Raw genomic sequence first — 18,899 nt, 5'->3', positions numbered from 1 at the left:
CTTATTTTAGCTTTGCCTCTGAGTAATTGCATATAACTGATATAACTTATTTGAACCTTGTTTTCCTCATCTGTAAATTGAGGATACTGACTGTTGTACTACTTGCCTCACAGGGCTGTTATGAGCATTAGAACATATTTAAAGTTGGGGAGCCTGGGTGGCTCAGTCGATTAAGCATCCAACTTCAGTTCAGGTCATGATCTTGCGGTCTGTGGGTTTGAGCCCCGCATCGGGCTCTGTGTTGACAACTCAGAGCTTGGAGCCTGCTTCAGATTCTGTGTCTCCCTCTCTCTCTGCCCCTCCCCTGCTCACGCACTCTCTCTCTCTCTTTCAAAAATTAACATTAAAAAAATTTAAAAAAATATTTACAATGTAAAGCATTATACAGAGATAATCATAATAAAGCATTCAGGAGCTGTTTGCCTTCGCAGTCCCTTAGTTGAAGTGATAGAAAAATGCACAATAGAAGCTTGGCAATTTCATCACATAGAATAGAGTTGGGTGTTCTGCCATGTGATGGGAGGAGCCATCATTCTGGACCCAGTTAGTTGGGACTATGCTTAGGTTCCCAACCACCTCGCTCAATATTATCCTGAAATCACCAGCAAGATATTTATCTTTCTTTTTTTTTAAATTTTTTTTTTATGTTTTATTTTTTATATTTAAGAGAGAGAGAGAGAGCAGGGGAGGGGCAGAGAGATGGAGACAGAATCTGAAGCAGGCTCTAGGCTCCAAGCTAATGCCCCATGAGGGGCTTGAACTCTTGAGCAGTGAGATCGTGACCTGAGCCAAAGTTGGACACTAACCAACTGAGCCACCCAAGCGCCCCAAGATATTTATCTTTCATATCATGATTTAGCAATTTACCTCTTTGGTAAAAGGTTGCAACTTTCACCTGTCATTTTGGAATGCCTTTTTTTCTTTTGTATGTTATGAGGTTTTAGGAGGAATTTAATCACCAGCATATTGAATAACTGATTGTTCTTTAAAGCTGCCATTTTTTGAGTATTTCAGTCTATACCATTGAATTTAACTTTCTTTTCCTTCACTTTCCTTATCTTAAAGGGCTTACAGCAGCCAGCTCCTTTTTCTGATGAAATTGAAGTAGACTTTAGTAAGCCCTATGTCAGGGTAACTATGGAAGAAGCCAGCAGAGGAACTCCTTGTAAGTAAATGCTTAATTATTTTGTTGTTTTACTCTGTTTTTAGCATTCAGTTGTATTTATCAAATATGCACCTACTTTCTATATTCTTTCCTCAATTTACCTATAAACTGGGTATAAAAAGGGTAGTTGGGAGGGGGTTTCCTCCTATCTCCCAGCTGTTTTATTTGGGAGTATAACTGCATTCCATAAGATTTCATTTTTTCTTATCATTTTAAGCTTGTTTCCTAGGATGTTGTTACAGCTGTGAGATATAGTGGTACATACTTGCTTCCTGGGCTGTTGTCACAACTATGAGGTATAGTAGAACAGAGACAATAGGATATTAGCCTGAGCTGGATTATAACCTTGTCTGTTTTTACAGAGGTCTGAATACTATGTCAGGCTGTCACATTTTTAATAGCCTTCAGAATTGTCCCCCAGATCTCCCTTTCTATAAGTTAATACCCTTGCTAGACACCGCTGAATGTTAGAGGATAAAATATCCTAAGTGGGGAGATGCTTATCACTTAACTTTATCTTTACTGATACAATCTTTTAGGTTTTTTAAAAACTCACTGTATTATTTTTAAACCCTATACTCTTTATTTGTATGCTTAGTTTACATCATTAAGTAGCAATTTTTGACTACATAAGCTATTAATATGTGTTCTAGATACTCTTCCTGTTTTGGACAAGTGGTTTTAGAGATTTTTGTTTTTAATTTGAGTTATTTCATTTATTTGTTTGTTTATTTTTGAGAGAGAGAGGGTGCAAGTGAGCAAGGGGCAATAGAGGGAGAGAGAGAGAATCCCACAAGGGGCAGAGAGAGCGAGAGAGAGAGTGAGAAGCGGGGCTCACTTGAAACGGGGCTCATGCTTACCCCAAGTGGGGCTCGTGCTCACCTGAGGTGGGGCTTGATCTCACCCAATGTGGGACTCAAACTCAGGAACTGTGAGATCATGACCTGAGCTGAAGTCAGATGCTTAACCAGCTGAGCCACTCAGGTGGCCCAGTTTTAGGGATTATTTTATTTTATTTTATTTATTATTATTTTTTTTTATTTATTTTTGAGACAGAGAGAGACAGAGCATGAACGGGGGGAGGGGCAGAGAGAGAGGGAGACACAGAATCGGAAACAGGCTCCAGGCTCCAAGCCATCAGCCCAGAGCCCAACGCGGGGCTCGAACTCACGGACCGCGAGATCATGACCTGAGCTGAAGTCGGCCACTCAACCGACTGAGCCACCCAGGCGCCCCTTAGGGATTATTTTAAAGAGAAGCTTCCTTGGGTATTTGTTAGAAATACAAATATAGGCAGCTGTCCTTACTTATCTGTAAATTCTCCAATTCTTTTTTTCAATCCTTTTTTGGTTCTTTCCATTACTATGGTAAGTGTTCTGTCTACTCTGTAAATGTGGGCCTAGACTCAAACCCAGGTAAACACTAAGGAATAAGAGGCAGTTACAGCCACAAATGTATACATTTCCAATATGTAGAAGATATTTGTGGTTACTTCTTAATAGTGTTAGTATATTTGTTCTCTGTTGTAATGGAGGAGTAGCAAAATATGAATAGATATAGATGCTGGACAGTTTCAGGCCAGGGAGCCCAGTACTCCTTAGCTAAATCATGGCTATATGAAACATAGTTTTTGAGTCCTCAGAATTCCAGATAATGCTTTTTTTTTTTTTCAAAAGTGTTTGTATATGTCTCATGTTGATCACAGCCCTTCTGACTCATGATGTAGCATTTTAGGCTTGGTTCCCCTTGAGTAACAAGCAGGTTGATGGGGCAGGGTAGAATGACAACAAGGAAAAACAGGGTATGTGTAACAAGGCATAGTGGTGTCAGATCAGAGTTCGAAATGCCATCAGACAGTTCAAGGATCATGTTCAGATGTGATAGTAGAGCATGTTGAAGGCAAGAACTTTTCATGTGCTCTCTAATAACACACATTCAGAATGTAGTACCTCACATTACCCAGCTTGTTGTTAGTCTACCCACAAATCATTTGTGGTCAATAAAATGTATGTGTATTTGAAGCTTATAATTCACATGCACTAATTTTTAACAATTTTAGAATTAATTCATAGAATTTTATAAGTCATTTTTGAGATCATCTACTTTATCATCTCATTATATACATGAAGAAATTAAAGTCCATAGAAACTAAGAAGTGAAAGGTCCCCTGTAGTAAAACCAATAATTAGTGATAGAATTGAAACTAAAACCTAAGTTTTTCCATCTTCATGTTCTTTTTACCCTGGAGTGGTGCTGCTCTTTGTAGACATTAGTTATAAATAATAGAAGGCCATCGGCAAACTGACTGCATTTTAGGTGGAACAGATAGTCACACATTTGCTTATAAAGTTTGCTGGTCTAGTTTGATCTCCAGTATTTCTCCTATACCTGATTCTGCCTGTTCAGTTTTATGTTAAATAACCAAGGGACTATTCATGCCAGTATTGGACAAGGAGTAAGCCAGGGGGGCATCCTTCCCTCCACCATGTTTTCATTAGGGAGGTTAAGGACTCCCTTAAGAAAGGAGTTGGTAATAATCTAGGAGAAAACTCACTACCCAGAGAAAAAAACAAATATAGCTTGAGAGAAGATTATTCCTTTAGGAAGATGAAAGAAAAAAATCAGCAATGTGTTTTCTAGGAGAAAGGAAAAGAAGTCAAAGTTGGAAGGGCAACAGAATCTGTTAGAAACAAAATGTTTTGGGGATAGGTATTTGAGAGAATATATTAAAAGACACAATAAATTGAAAGCCACGTTTGTTCTACGTAAGGAGAACATATATTTATTTAGTGCAAAGACTATAATTTATATTAAAAACCAGGACCATTTTGAAAGTGAAAGGGAGTCGCTCTTATTAATATGCTGAAACAACAGATGTAAATCAGATGGTTTGGTTATCCTGGCCAGTAGCCACTTGGGAAAAGAATGGGTAACTTGTACTTAGTCCTCAGATTTTCTCATTAACAGTGATCTTTCTGGCCATTTGCTTACTATACCCACCCAGGTTTGCCAAAGACTTGGGGGTAAGTCATAGGGAATTGAGAGGCTGGGTGGCTGAGAAAACACTGTAGAGAGCAAGGAGCACATCTGGAGTTGGTCCGAGAAGGGGTTTGGTGGTGACTTGGCCTTATATGGGATGATTAACCCTGACAAACAGCCCGTTGATCAACAGTATTTGGTACTACTTCCACCATCCTGGAAATGTGTTTATGGCGCTAAATCCCCCTCATCTCACTTTGCCCTTGTTGTATGCTAATGTCAAAGAAACAATAACAAAGTATTCTTAATCTTTGTGTTCTATCCTTTGTCTTTTAGGATCAAAAAAAATGAGATCATAGCCACTCTGGACTTGTTTAGGAAAGATGGATTTCTAAGATGTAGAAGAAAGATTATGCTCCTCAGGTTTTGTTGTGTTTTGCTTTGTTTTATAGATGAGGAAACTGAGTGTTAAAGAGGTTAAGATTATAGAGGAAGGAGGCTGGTCGTTAAGTTTGAGCTATAAGCTTTTTGACTCTTAAATCCATTATGTTGTTTTTCATTGTATTGGTGTATCTATTTTATTTAAAAATTTTATTTCCTGTATTACAAAACCAATACATTTCCATAGCCTAACATTTACAAAATACATTAAGGGTATAGAGTGAAAAGTCTTCCTATTAGTATCTCACAGCCACCCAGTATCTCTCCCTTCCACCCTTAGTAGGTGTATCATAGTATGTTCAGTCTTCCGTTGAAATTTAAGTTGTTTCCAAACTTTTACTATTACAAACTATGCTGCAATGAATACCATGCATATTTACAAATATATGTATGAAATAAATTACTAGAATTGGAATAGCTGGGGTAAAGGGTATAAGCATTTCTGTGTCTTTTGACAGATATTATCTAATTACCCTTCTTAAAAGCTGTACCAGTTTATATTTCTAACACCAGTATATGATTTCTCAGTTTAAATGTTTATTTATTTTTGAGGAGGGGGGAAGGGCAGGGAGAGAGAGGGAAACACAGAATCCAAAGCAGGCTCCAGGCTCCAAGCTGTCCACGCAGAGCCCAAAGTAGGACTCAAATACACAAACTGTGAGATCATGACCTGAGCTGAAGTCTGATGCTTAACTGACTGAGCCACCCAGGCACTCTCTATTATTTCTTAGTTTAAAAGCTACTTGTTTAAAGTTTAAAGCCACCTGGGTGGCTTAGTCAGTTAAGCAGCCAGCTCTTGATTTTGGCTCAGGTCATGATCTCATGGTCATGAGGTTGAACCCTGTGTCAGACTCTGCACTGAGTGTTGAGCCTATGTGGGATTCTCTCTTCCCTTCTCCTTCTGACCCTCCCCTGATTGTGTGCATTCTCTCTCTCTCAAAATAAATAAATGATCTTTTTAAAAAGGCTACTTATTTATGGATAAACCTATCTGGAAAGAAAAGTCCATAAACCTCCTGGGAACCAATTTTCTCCCCCTTGATTTGTTGTTCTCAAGACAAGGGTGTTGTATCTTACGCCTACCTTCAGTATGGTATATCTGATGAGACTTTGGCCCTTCTTTCCCAGACGATGTAGCTGCTCCTACTGTTATTTGCTGCTGCTGCTGCAGTGAAATAACTCTTCTTTTATTTACATATAGGAATATATTACTAGGATTTACTAGATTTATTATTTGAAGTATGATGAACCATTATGTCAATTCCATTCTCAGTGTGTTTGTTAGGCTTTGGAATTAGTCTTGTACTCAAAGAGATCATTTCCTGGCTTTTCTTTCATAGTCCACCACCACTGAAAATAAATTGGCAATCTGTTCTCTATCATTTTCACCAATGGAAAGAAGAGGAAAAGCTCTAATATAAAGTCCTATAATATTTATATTTGACTTTCAAATACTTAGTATATCACCCTCTACTGAGAAAGTATAACATGCTCACTGCCAAGGAGAAATACTTGAAGGAATCCTATCTGTTATCACAGAGCAGGTGCTGAAGGTGAATTTGGGATTGAGAAGCAGTAAGTCAATAACTGGTACTTAACCTTCCCTTTTTCTCAGTCTCACCTCTTTGGATCACTCCTTACTCACTGGGCAATCAGAGGGAAGTTTATTTTCATAGCAAAGCTTAGTTATTAGTAATCAAGGCAGCCTGAAAATGAGAGAGCAAGCAGCCAGAGTATACCTTAGCTATACTCTAAACATGACTGAAATTTAAACATAAGCTGAAGGTGAGGATTTTAAAATTTAGGACACATATGTTATGTAACTCTTCCCATTTACTTCTAAAATAACTTTAAGAAAAAGCAATCATGATATCCAGTTACATGAGCAGTTTGGTGAAATCAGGGTAACAGAGTCAATGGATGTGATGTCAAAAGCGTCTTTGTAGCCAAGGAAGTCTGATGTTATTCCTCACAACCCCAGTCTACCCCTAAATTAGGGTGAATATTCAGAAAACAAGAGAGGGGCATGCAAGGGTGGAAACACAGTGCCATTTCCACTTGTCAAATATGAGATATTGAATCGATGTGTTTTTTTGATAAATTCTTTCCTTTGGATTTAGGTGACCGGCCTGTGAGAGTTTATGCAGATGGAATATTTGACTTATTTCACTGTGGTCATGCCCGGGCTCTTATGCAAGCAAAGAACCTTTTCCCTAATACATACCTTATTGTAGGAGGTAAGAAAATATCTGATAACTTTAGGTGATTTCCAGAAAAAAATTATAGTAGCATTTTTCTCCTTTCATAACCTGAGCCCTGGCTCTTATTTTGGTTTTAAAATGAGGGATGTAGAGCAGCCTCTCTAAAACATGAAGTATATGAAGTACATGAAGTATACAGACCTGGTGAAAGAAACTACAAGCTCTTTGACCTGAGATGTCCAGTTTTGTTTTGTTTTTTTTTTTTAAAGTTTTATTAAGTAATCTCTGTACCCAACATGGGGCTCAAATTCACGACCCCGAGATGAAGAGTCACATGCTCTTCCAATTGGGCCAGCCAGGTATCCCAGAGATGTCTAGTTTTTATCTCACTGTTTTCATTTGAGTGTCTACAGTTTGGGGAGCAACAGTGACCCCTATTGCCTACTTAAGAACAGTATTTACTAGATTCCAGTTTGTCATTTTGAATCAACTGAAGTATGAAAGTCTGTTAAGCAAATGTTATGTGATCCAGTACAGTCTTACAGAAATTTAATAAGGAAACATTTTTAAAATTTGTTTTAATGTGTATTCACTTTTGAGAGAGAGAGTCAGAGTGCAAGCAGGGAAGGGACAAAGAGAGAGGGAGACACAGAATCCGAAGCAGGCTCCAGGCTCTAAGCTGTCAGCACAGAGCCCGACATAGGGCTTGAACCCACAGACCCGATCATGACGTGAGCTGAAGTCAGACACTTAACTGAGTTACCCAGGTGTCCTAAGAAAATATTTTTAAAAACTTAATTGCTGTAGAAATTCACAGCAGGTTAATTTCGAAGTCTTCTCCAAAGTGTGAACATACTGTTTAGTGTGTATTGCTCCTGAAGGTGTATCTTGGATTAGGAAAAGCATTGCTACCCAGAATGAGCTATATCCAGAAAATACTTCTCCATGTGGGGAGATCGGTTACAGTCCTAGTAACCTAGATCGGTTACTCCTAGTCCATGGGAGAGGTGGGTGGCTGAGGAATGGTTAAGCAAAGGGGACTTTGACTTACAACTTTATGATGTGGTGAACTCAGTTTGCAGTGATGAGCTCACACACAACTTCAAAGGCTTCACAGTGATGAATGAAAATGAGCGCTATGATGCCGTGCAGCACTGCCGCTATGTGGATGAGGTGGTGAGGAATGCCCCCTGGACCCTCACGCCAGAGTTCCTCGCGGAACACCGGGTAAGAGACTGAGTACATGTCCCCATTCCCCTCCTGGAATTCCCTCGACTCTCAAGACTTCCAAGACTCAGGCTAGTTTTCCACTAGCCTTATTTTACTTATACGTTCTGTGTAAATTTCACATGGAAGAGATGACAGTGATTTTACTACTAGTCATCCCTAACATTTATATGGGGTTTGGTGGCTTAAAAGCACTTTTACATCCATTATATTTCATTTGTTCCCCACAGTCTTACTGGGTAGTTATGGTTTCTACTTTAAATTTTTTTAATGTTTATTCATTTTTTGAGTGAGAGAGAGACAGAGAGACAGAGAGAAAACGTGAGTGGGGGAGGGGCAGAAAGAGAGGGAGACACAGAATCAGAAGCAGGCTCCAGGCTCTGAGCTGTCAGCACAGAGCATGATGTGGGGCTCGAACTCATGAACCATGAGATCATGACCTGGCCAAAGTTGGATACTTAACCAACTGAGCCACCCAGGTGCCCCTATGGTTTCTACTTTATATCTGAGAACAGAGCCAGAAAGACCAAATAACCTGGTCTAGGATACACAGTAGCAGGGCTAGAAACTGAACTCTTCAGTTAAGTGATATTTATCCCCCCTCACTATGGATGTGTCCGTCCTCCTAATATACCAGTCCTTTAGAATATACAGAGCTTCAGCCATGTTCTCAGGAGTTCCAGGAAATAAGACAGATAAACATAGACTTCTTTTGTATTGACTTAATCTAGTTTCAGGGCTTTGATTTTGGGCTAGATGTTGTGTGAGATCAGAAACCAGGGGGGTTTCTCACTTTTACTCATTGAGTTAGTATTATAAAACCCCTTACCTTCTTTTAATTCTCACACATTAGAGAAACAGGTTTCCTATAAAAGGTGAGTATAAAAGATGAGAAGGGTCTATCAGATCAGGTCGGAGGCCCTCAAGCTTGAGGAATATTGTCAGTTCTCAGCAAGAGTGATGTTTGTTAAAACTAGGATTGTGACAGACCTTTTATAATTCTCTAGCTTTTCTATATCTATACTTGGCAGCCGATGTACCAAAGGTGATGAACAAGATTATTCTCAGCAACACAGCCAGGCAGGCCCAGGCAGAAGAGGGTAGAGGAACTTCTAACTTCTCTTTTCTCCTTGTTAGCAGTGTATCCTCAACCAGCCGTCTTACTTGCCCACTATTCTTTTTTTTTTTTTTTTTTTTTAATTTTTTTTTTTCAACGTTTTTTATTTATTTTTGGGACAGAGAGAGACAGAGCATGAACGGGGGAGGGGCAGAGAGAGAGGGAGACACAGAATCGGAAACAGGCTCCAGGCTCCGAGCCATCAGCCCAGAGCCTGACGCGGGGCTCGAACTCACGGACCGCGAGATCGTGACCTGGCTGAAGTCGGACGCTTAACCGACTGCGCCACCCAGGCGCCCCTGCCCACTATTCTTATTTTCACTTTGCTGCCTATTGACCCCTGATAAATTGTCCGTAAGTAACCAAGATGTTAGCCGAGAGTCTCTGACACAGTCCTGGGCATGGTTCATACTACAGTGGCTTCTGGAACTGGGTATGGTTGTGTTAGCAGTTATATTAGTAAATGCCATTTGGCCTGCTCAGGAATGACTAAGTAAGGTTAGCATGTCTGTCTGAAAGATTATTGATCCCAGTGGCATTGTTCTCTTCTCATTGTTGCAAGAGGTATTGACAGTAGTAAAGTGATAGAGCCTAAGACCAAAAGGTCTTTTATGGCTTTGAGTTTTACATTTCTCAGGAGTATAGATGTATCTGTTCTAGTAAAAGGGCTCTTGCCTGCTATTTTTATATTCCCACTCATCTCATGGACTGAGAGAGAAACCAGCTAACAACGAAGTAACCTCTTTTGCATATTTTTAGAAACCCTTATTTGACCAACCCTTATAGACCTGGGAGGATGGGGAGATTTCCTTTCTTCTTTCCTTGGCTCCACTCACTAGCTAACACACCAGCAAATTCTCCAGTCCTATTTACTATAGTATGATGACTGGTATGCAGTGTGAGGGTAGCACTTCCAGTATATCAGGAGAAATAGTTAAAAATAGAAACTGGCCAACTTCATGTTTATGATTGATAAATAATTAGTTTGGGTGGCTTATGAATGAATCACGGAATGTATGAAGCAAAGCAAAGAGAGATAAAGAAAAAAAAAGTCCATTCGAGGCCTGGCCTCTCCTTGTCCTTTATCTGGGTCTGGGAGAGTATTTATTGAAAGAGTATTTACTGGTTCTTTCTGATGGCAGTTATCCTGGGTTTTAAATGAAGTTTCCTTATTTCAGATTGATTTCGTAGCCCATGATGACATTCCTTATTCTTCTGCTGGGAGTGATGATGTTTATAAGCACATTAAGGAAGCAGGTGAGTAAGCTGATGTATATCCTCACTTTATGGAGTTTCAGGGGCAGTGACAGAGATTCAACAACATCTACTTTACAGAGGAAAATGTATATACTTAGAAATTCAACATCTACTTTCCGGTCACACTTCATTTCAGATAAAAGGTTAAGGTGAGCATAGTTCTGACATCCATCAATTCTCAGTCTAAACATCTACTTTTGATATCTCTTTTAATTTCAGCTATATGTGTGTGTGTGTATACACACACACACACACACACACACACACACACACACACACACACATATACATTTGTTGTTGTTGTTGAGAGAGAGAGAAAGAGAGAGGACACAAGTGAACAAGGGGCAAAGAGAGAGAAGTGGGGCTCACCCGAAGCAGGACTTGTACTCACCCAAAGTGGGACTCGAGCTCACTTGAAGTGGGGCTCATGCAAACTCATGAACTGTGTGAGATCATGACCTGAGCTGAAGTCAGATGCTTAACTGACTGAGCCACCCAGGTGCCCACCCCATATTTTTCTTAATATTAGGACCATATAGCTCCTGCTTTCCTTGCCCCTAGCCTTTAATTCAGTCCTCCTATCTGTCAGTATCTCCAGATTTCACTTAATAATAGCAGATTCTGCTTTTTGAGGAAAACGGTGTTGCTCCCAGTTTTCATCTAGTTCTACTGTCTAAGTTAACCAGAATGTCACAGTGTTTGTATGTGTTCTTGGATTAGGCATGTTTGCTCCAACACAGAGGACAGAAGGTATCTCAACATCAGACATCATCACCCGAATTGTCCGGGACTATGATGTGTATGCCAGACGGAACCTACAGAGGGGCTACACGGCAAAGGAGCTCAATGTCAGCTTTATCAATGTGAGTTCCAACCTCATCCCAGAATTCCATGGCCTGATAGGACACACATTTGCCTCCCACTTCATCTAAGCTGAAGTTGCTTCTTTTCAGTCTGTTATAATTATCACCTCCAAAATTCAGTGATTGCCTCTTTGCTGATACCACTATGCTAAGCTATTTACAAAGAGAATAAAACAGAGGCATTTTCTGCCTTTATAGCTTACTATCAACACATTGATATAAAGATGTACAGCTAAATAAATAAATAAAAATATGTAACTTACCTAGTACAGTATTTATATCAATTATGTTTATTTACATTTTATTTTTTTAAAGTTTTATTTTGAGAGAGAGAGAGAGAGAGTGTGCAAATGGGGGAGGGGCAGAGAGAGAGGGAGAATCCCAAACAGGCTCGGCACCATTGGTGAAGAGCCCGATGGAGGGCTTGACCCCATGGAACTGTGAGATCATGTCCTGAGCTGAAACCAAAAGTTGGATGCTTAACCAACTGAGCCACCCTGATACCCTCTATATCAATTATATTTAAAACAGTAGTTCTTAACCTTTTATTTATTATTATTATTATTATTATTATTATTATTATTACTATTTTGGTTGGTCTTTGGAAAATCTAATGAAAGCTATTCCCTCTGTGGATAGTGACACACAACATTTTGCATGCAGTTTCTCAGGACATGTGGACCTAGGTTTTAAAATTTGATTTATGAAAGCAAAGTTTATCTTAGCTTAATATTGCCTTTAAGAAACAAATGGCTATACATTTTATTTGGAAATTATATCTTAATAAAGTTGGTTTTAAAAGAAGGAAGCTGCTAACTCTATCTTCGACACAAGTAGCTTATTGTGCTCTCTTACCTGTTTCTAATTCTGTGAATTATCAATAGGTGAAATGGTTTCATCTAAATATGATTTATCTATGCGGATAAGCCCTAGCTGTTGCTAACCACCTACTTCAGAATCTCTATGTTCAGTTGTTTAAAAATCCTAAATATATTCCCTTTCCCCTTCGTGATCTGGAAATTACGAAAATACTTTTCATTTGGCAAAACATACCCCCCCATCCCTAGAGGGTTCATACCATTTTCCCTTCTCTTTAGGGAAGCTTGTAGGACCAAAGAGTATCCTCTTCCTTTTGCAACTGAGTAAACAGACCTCCAGATACCAAAAACTAAAATAAATAGCTCTTCTAAAATCATAGAATAAGCCAATGATAGAGGGGAAAACAAATAGCACAGTAAACTAAGTAAAAGATGCACTACTGCAACCAATAATTCTTGGTGGTATTGTGCAGAATCTTGTGGTTCCCTTTACATCTTCATCTAGAATGGGGTTTGGGTTATGTTGGGCATGTTTATGTTCCAAGTTTATGTTTTGTCCTAAAAAATCGGATGCATTTGGCTATGTGTCTGTCTGTTACTGAGCCCACTCTATATATTTAGTTTAGTCTAGGCTTCCACAATGTTTGAGTTATCACATTTTTGTATAAGATGACCATCCAGAGTATATTTTATGTTACTATGATAGAGAACTATGGGATACATTAGAGCGAAGTGAAGTTCTCATGGCTGGAAATAGTGCCAGTAGAGTGCCAGACCATTTTCTTCTTTCCCTTTGGAATGGAGGTCAGAGTGAGTATTATTTCTCAAAACAATTATTTCTTTACTTAGGAGAAGAAATACCACTTACAGGAGCGGGTTGACAAAGTAAAGAAGAAAGTGAAAGATGTGGAGGAGAAGTCAAAAGAATTTGTTCAGAAGGTTGAAGAAAAAAGCATTGACCTCATTCAGAAATGGGAGGAGAAATCCCGAGAATTCATTGGAAGTTTCCTGGAAATGTTTGGTCCAGAAGGAGCACTGGTATGTTCTTTCCTGATGGACGGTTTAGGGAATTTTAGGAAAATATAGGGAATTCTCATGCTGTGGAAAGAATTACAGAATTATAGAAAGAGATATCAACATTAAGTAGTTACCTAATTTGTCCCTTGTATTGGGCAGAACTATCTTTTGACTATCCTCAAAAAGTTCTTTAAAATGTTCATAGAAAGAAGTTATATATTCTCCTAAATAATTTTGCCAACTCTTTGTCCAAATCTGGTGATAAGTAAGTAACCTTGCCCAACTTACTTCTACACTATAGTTTTCAATAAAAGGAAAGGAAAGAACAAAGAATAGTAAAAAGAAAGCTGCCTCCCCTACAAACAGCCGCTGCAGAATTGCTGGGTGAGGTGAGAATTCTGCCCTTGAGGAGTAGCAAGGTCTTTTCAAGCCAAATAGAAGGTGAAGTGTAGCAATTTAGCAAGTAAGCCCTCGGATATCAGGAAGGATCTAACTGTGAGACTGTTTGATACCAGAATAGATTATTCAGGGAGAATATAGAATTTCCTTTTCAGAGAGCTCTACAACTAGAATAGGTACACTTTTGTCTGAGTTAGTTCCTTTGTTTTTGCCTGGAGCCTGGAATGCAGACCAAGTAGCCATTTAAGAATTCCTTTGACATAGAAGTCAAGGATTGAGTGATAGCATGTGGGAACCCTTAGATAAGTTGCATAGCATGGACTACTTTAGGGAGGAAATTACTTAAACTTATAGCTGTGTCCCTCCCCTAGCTTATTCAATTACTTATGATATTGCACAGGGCACTTGTGATAATTTGAAGCCGCAGATCCTCCAGTGGTGATTTAGTAGGATCCATAGGTTTCTTCTAATTTTACCTTTTGGTCTCCCCAGAAACATATGCTGAAAGAGGGGAAAGGCCGGATGCTGCAGGCCATCAGTCCAAAGCAGAGTCCCAGCAGCAGCCCCACTCGGGAACGCTCCCCCTCCCCGTCTTTCCGATGGCCCTTCTCTGGCAAGACTTCCCCGCCGTCCTCCCCAGCAAACCTCTCCAGGCACAAGGCTGCAACTTATGACATCAGTGAGGACGAAGAAGACTAAGTTTTCATCCCTCCTTTCCTCTCCCTTCCCTCTGTCCCATAACCTTCGGAAGCTCTCGGTTGAATTCCAAATTGTGATCCCAACACTAAACCTAAGGACAGCTACAAAAGAAAGAAAGTTGGGGCAGGAGGACCTAGGATGGGATCAGCCCATCCTCCAAGAGGCGTCACCCATTCACACCAAGAAGGAGGCTGAGTACACCTTAGAAGCCTGTTCTGCATCCATATTCCCTCTTTACAGACTTTGCTTTACTGTTTATGTTCATGTGATCTTGACAGGAAATTGTCATTTTTAGTAATTTTTTAAAAATCAGTCTTTCAAATGTTATAAGTAAAACTGATTTTTTGCCCTGAGGAGTGGGCACAAGGAAGTGGTGTATTACCCAGAGGCCTTTTCTTCCTGATACACTATAGTGTTGCCTTCTGCTCTGAGGCAAAGTGGCTTGCCAAGTCCTTCAAGCAATGACCTGCTTATGAGTGATTTCATGGGGAGGGGCAAATAGCATAATTTTGGCGTCCTTAAAAAAAAAGCTAAAAGCTGAGTAAGCTCGGCCACAAATCACCTAAATGTACTGCTGACACATGTGTCAATGTGGCTTGAGAAGAAGGAGATCTGAGCCTAACTTTTCTTACTCCCTGAGGAGTTTCGTATTGGACCCAATGGGGTCCATGGAAGACACTGATGGGGATGGAACCAGACCACATGGCATCGTCTGCGGTTTTCCTGCTGTGTTCATCTTCCCAGAAGATTCTGTTGCCCAGTTATTTGGGAGCTCTTATCAATCTCATTCCTGCAGTCTACCTTTGAAGGAAGGAACGCTTTCAGGTTTATTGTGATTGAGGAGGGGAGTGGGGCACTACTCAATCCTATACGGGGTCGATTCAGGTTAATTTTCCCAGACAGGAGTAAGTCCCTGGCCCTGATACTCCTATTTCAATGCTTATTACCTAGCTTTTTGCAAAGGGTACTTTGTAAATGTCTGCAGTTTGAACATGATCTGTTAATCCATGTTGCTCAAAGCCATACTGAATATTTGGAGAAACTTTGCACAGAATTTAAACACAGAAACGTAAGGAAACACCCCCCTTTCTGAAGCCTTATCTTGAACCCTGCCCCTCTTAAGAAAGTTGTGGGGTTTTTTGTTTGTTTGTTTGTTTGTTTGTTTTTTTCTTAAAGTTCTTGACTGGAACTAGTGCTCCAGGTAGTGTTCCTTTTCCTCTGAGAGTTGCAGCTGGTGGGGACTTCCCTCCCCTGCCCCTCCAGCAGGCCACAAAGCATGGGTTCACATTACAAGAGTATGGTAGGTTCTCTCTCTTCTCCACGTGTGCCTGCTGGTTATGGTGCCATTTCCCCTGTTAGGTTGCCCACGGGGATTCACCACTTATATTTCCCATCAGAGATGCTGAAGCTTAACACTTGCAGTTGAGTGTGAGCTCATTTGAAACCTCTAGCATTCTACAGCTACATGACCTAGCAGACTGTCATCTTCAATAGTCCTGTAGCTGGGTTCAGGGGAAAACTGCTTATGTCCAGGCCCCACCCTGTCACTCATAAATACCCCTTGTGGGGGTGGAATTTTGATGTTTTCAGTGTTAGAAAACCACATTTTATCTTTCCTTGCCCCTGTGCTAGGGCTGTGAGCATCTCATAGTCTCCTCTCTAAATACTTTGTGATAAAACCTGCTCTTCTGCCTGAGGATCAGAGGCTAGAATCACTGCCTGCCTGCACAGCAGGACTACCTTGGTTCCTAAAATTCTGATCATGCAGAGAGGCAGAGTAGAGACACAAAGAGAGGGAAATCTCTTGTTGTCGTGACGGCCTACGAAAACTGCATTTCTGACTCTTCTCATGAAGTGCTATTTGTGCTATCAAATCTGGTTTACTTGAGCTTTGGCTTAGAATCCTTCTTTTGAAACAGTTCAAGTTACTGTTTTCCTGCATTAGCCAGCTTCATAGGATCACATATTTTAACTTTTCTGCTTCAGTCTTCCTTCTTTGGGAATTTTGCCTACTATTCTCCCTGGTATAGAAACGTGACGAAGTCATTACTGAGGCTCACCTATGTGTTCCCTCAAAGTACACGTTAGCCAAATGTATTTGGCAAGGAAGATGCTCAGAATGTGGTTTTCCTCCCTGCAGTCAGTCCTCTCAAGCATACTGCCTGGGACCTCTTCCTCTGCTCTATCAGTGCGCTCTTTTTCACATTCCCTGCTCTTGGAATATAACAGCTGTGCTGGGAAGCTCTGTGAGACTACCAGGGCCAGCATATGCACGTGTTCTTGGAAAGCCCTCTCGCCCCTTTTGACAAGACTACAGTCTCAGTCTCCTAACACCAGTGCATCTTCAAATAATTGTGACTTTAAGCAAAATCTTTTATGGTGTGGCATATTTGCTTCTTTGGGATAAATGTGATCCTAAGTGCTGGACAAGGATGGGTGGAGGGAGGAAGCTGTTGGGATGATGCATTATTTGATTGTGCCTAATTCAATGAAGTTAGTTGTTTGCCTACCATGACCATGCCTGTGATCTGTAAATCTTTGAATATTAATTTTAATATTAACTGGTAATATTAGTTTCTAATTAGCTGTTTCCCTGAATCCCACACACAAAGCAATAGGCCAAATGTAGCAGAGATGGGAGAGCCTTAAAAGTTGGTTGGCTTCAGAGCACAGTGCGTAAGACCGAAGAATGGAGACAGATGCTCAGGAGTTGGTGCCGAGGAGGTGCTTCCAGCAGTTATCTTGAGATGGCTGGGCAGAAAGTTTGCTCTTTTCCTACACTAGACTCAGGAGCACTGAGGAACAGAGATTGAAACTTTCGAGGAACAGAAATGGATCGTTCGTACTACTGTGGCTGTTTCTGATAGCTAGAGCCAAAGACCATTATTTTGCTGAGGCTCAGTTAGGTAAGAAGGGTAGGGATATGAGGAGGCTGAAGATCCTAAATGAGAAAAAACATGAAGGAGGTCAAGAGAACTTTTGACTTTTTGTGATTGCCGATAACCCGGCACCTGAGTTAGATTCTTCTTTTACTTGTGACCACACAGCTGGTCAAGCAGCTTCTGGATGGTCCCTCTACAGTGGTTCTTCACAGTGCGTTTGCTTTGCCAGAGTATCTTGGTTTGTGGGTAGCTTCTGTTTTTCTGGAGCCGATTGCCTTTTTGACTCTGTTCTAGATCTCATGTCAAAAATCTTTCCAAATCAATTATATTTTGCTGCTTCTCTTTAATTCCCTAAAAGCCATAGCTTCTACCTTTTCTGTCATCACACACTTTCACCAGAAGTTGAACTAATACAGGTAGGAAAAAATACTCCCTTAATAATGTTTTTAACTAATGGTATTTTTTTTAAGCTTACCAATATAAGTATTTTTAAAGGTTGTATTTTGCAAAGTCATACAATGATTGTTCTTGTTTTCTCTCATAGAATAGATTGTCATGAGATAAAGAGTGGTCCCTAGCTTCTATTTTTCCAAATAAGTAGAACATGTCCTTGGGATTATATTATTAAATGTTAATTTTTCTTTAAAAGAATGAAAGATTTTCTGTCTGCCAAAGTTTTATGTTAATACTCAGATTGGGGTAGAGAACAAAAGTGCTAGGTTTAACACTGGGATGACTCAGGTTGTGTCCCTTTAGGTTTAAAGAGGGTTTTTCCACCCTTCTTAAGGGGCACCGACTGTTTTAAACACAGAGACTCGATCAGTTGGGTTGTCCTGTATTGAGGATGCTGAAAAGAAAAAGGCATGTTGGGAAGAAATGCTGGCCTTGGCATGAATGTTAGCCTCATCCCCAGTGCCAGCAACCCACAGGACGTTTCCTCAATCGGTGTTCAGTATATTGTTTTCCTATGTGAGTGTTACTAATTTGTTCAGAGTTATTTTGGCCTTTGTCATTTAGCCAAATAAAGGCAAAGTGGTTTTACCTAATATTCCATTTCCTGTGTTTTTGACCTGGTATACATGTGTGTAACATGTGTTATATATTTGGGGCTTTTGCCTATGCTCTCAATTTCTTTGCCTTTGCATCCTGATTTGTCTCCTCAAAGTTGTCCCATGACCATATTATTAGGAAAATCCTTTTTCAGCTTTGCACAGAAGCTATTGTCCCACAAAGGGAGGCTGGTCCAGATCTATGAGGTCTAATGTCCTCAGTGCCCTAATGACACATCTGTCATTCAGAATCCATCAGGCTTCCATCTCTTCTTCAGAAGCCTGGTTTATTGGACACTGGGTTTGTACTATTTTGCCTGGTTGAGTTCTTTTTTTTCTTTTTAGTTGACACACAATGTTACATTAACTTTAGGCGTACAACTTAGTGATTTGACAAGTTTATACATTATACTGTGTTCACAATATCATTAACTATATATTCCTTATGCTCTGCTTTTTATTCCTGTGACTTACTCATTCCACAACTGGAGGCCTGTATCTCCCAGTCCCCTTTACCCATTTTGTCCAACCTCCCACCCCCTCCGCTCTGACAACCATCAATTTGTTGTTTGTATTTATAGTTCCAATTCTGCTTTTCGTTTATTTATTTATTTTATTCCATTTATGAGTGGAATTGTATGGTATTTATCTTTTTCAGTCTGATTTATTTCACTTAGCATAATACCCTGTAGACCCATCCATGTTGTCTCAAATGGCATGATCTCATCCTTTTTTATGGCCATGTAATATTCCACATATATATATGTGTGTGTGTATATATATGT

The 18,899-nt window shown here is 40.0% G+C and overlaps 1 protein-coding gene across 4 annotated transcripts in view; it reads left to right on the top strand.

Annotated features, from left to right (window-relative positions):
- Positions 1-18,741, top strand: part of PCYT1A (phosphate cytidylyltransferase 1A, choline) — a 47,757-nt gene extending 29,016 nt beyond the window's left edge. For all 4 annotated transcript variants that reach the window (XM_042954679.1, XM_042954682.1, XM_042954680.1 and 1 more), the window contains exons 3-9: positions 1,066-1,165; positions 6,706-6,822; positions 7,862-8,013; positions 10,309-10,387; positions 11,108-11,250; positions 12,918-13,106; positions 13,977-18,741. In XM_042954679.1, coding sequence (XP_042810613.1) covers positions 1,066-1,165; positions 6,706-6,822; positions 7,862-8,013; positions 10,309-10,387; positions 11,108-11,250; positions 12,918-13,106; positions 13,977-14,183 — 987 coding nt within the window. In that variant the 3' untranslated portion in view covers positions 14,184-18,741. The remainder of the gene's footprint in view (positions 1-1,065; positions 1,166-6,705; positions 6,823-7,861; positions 8,014-10,308; positions 10,388-11,107; positions 11,251-12,917; positions 13,107-13,976) is intronic.
- Positions 18,742-18,899: the final 158 nt, after the last annotated feature.

This window comes from Panthera leo, chromosome C2 (assembly GCF_018350215.1).
Source record: "Panthera leo isolate Ple1 chromosome C2, P.leo_Ple1_pat1.1, whole genome shotgun sequence".
Lineage (NCBI taxonomy): Eukaryota > Metazoa > Chordata > Mammalia > Carnivora > Felidae > Panthera > Panthera leo.
This window is presented reverse-complemented; position numbering and strand designations above follow the sequence as displayed.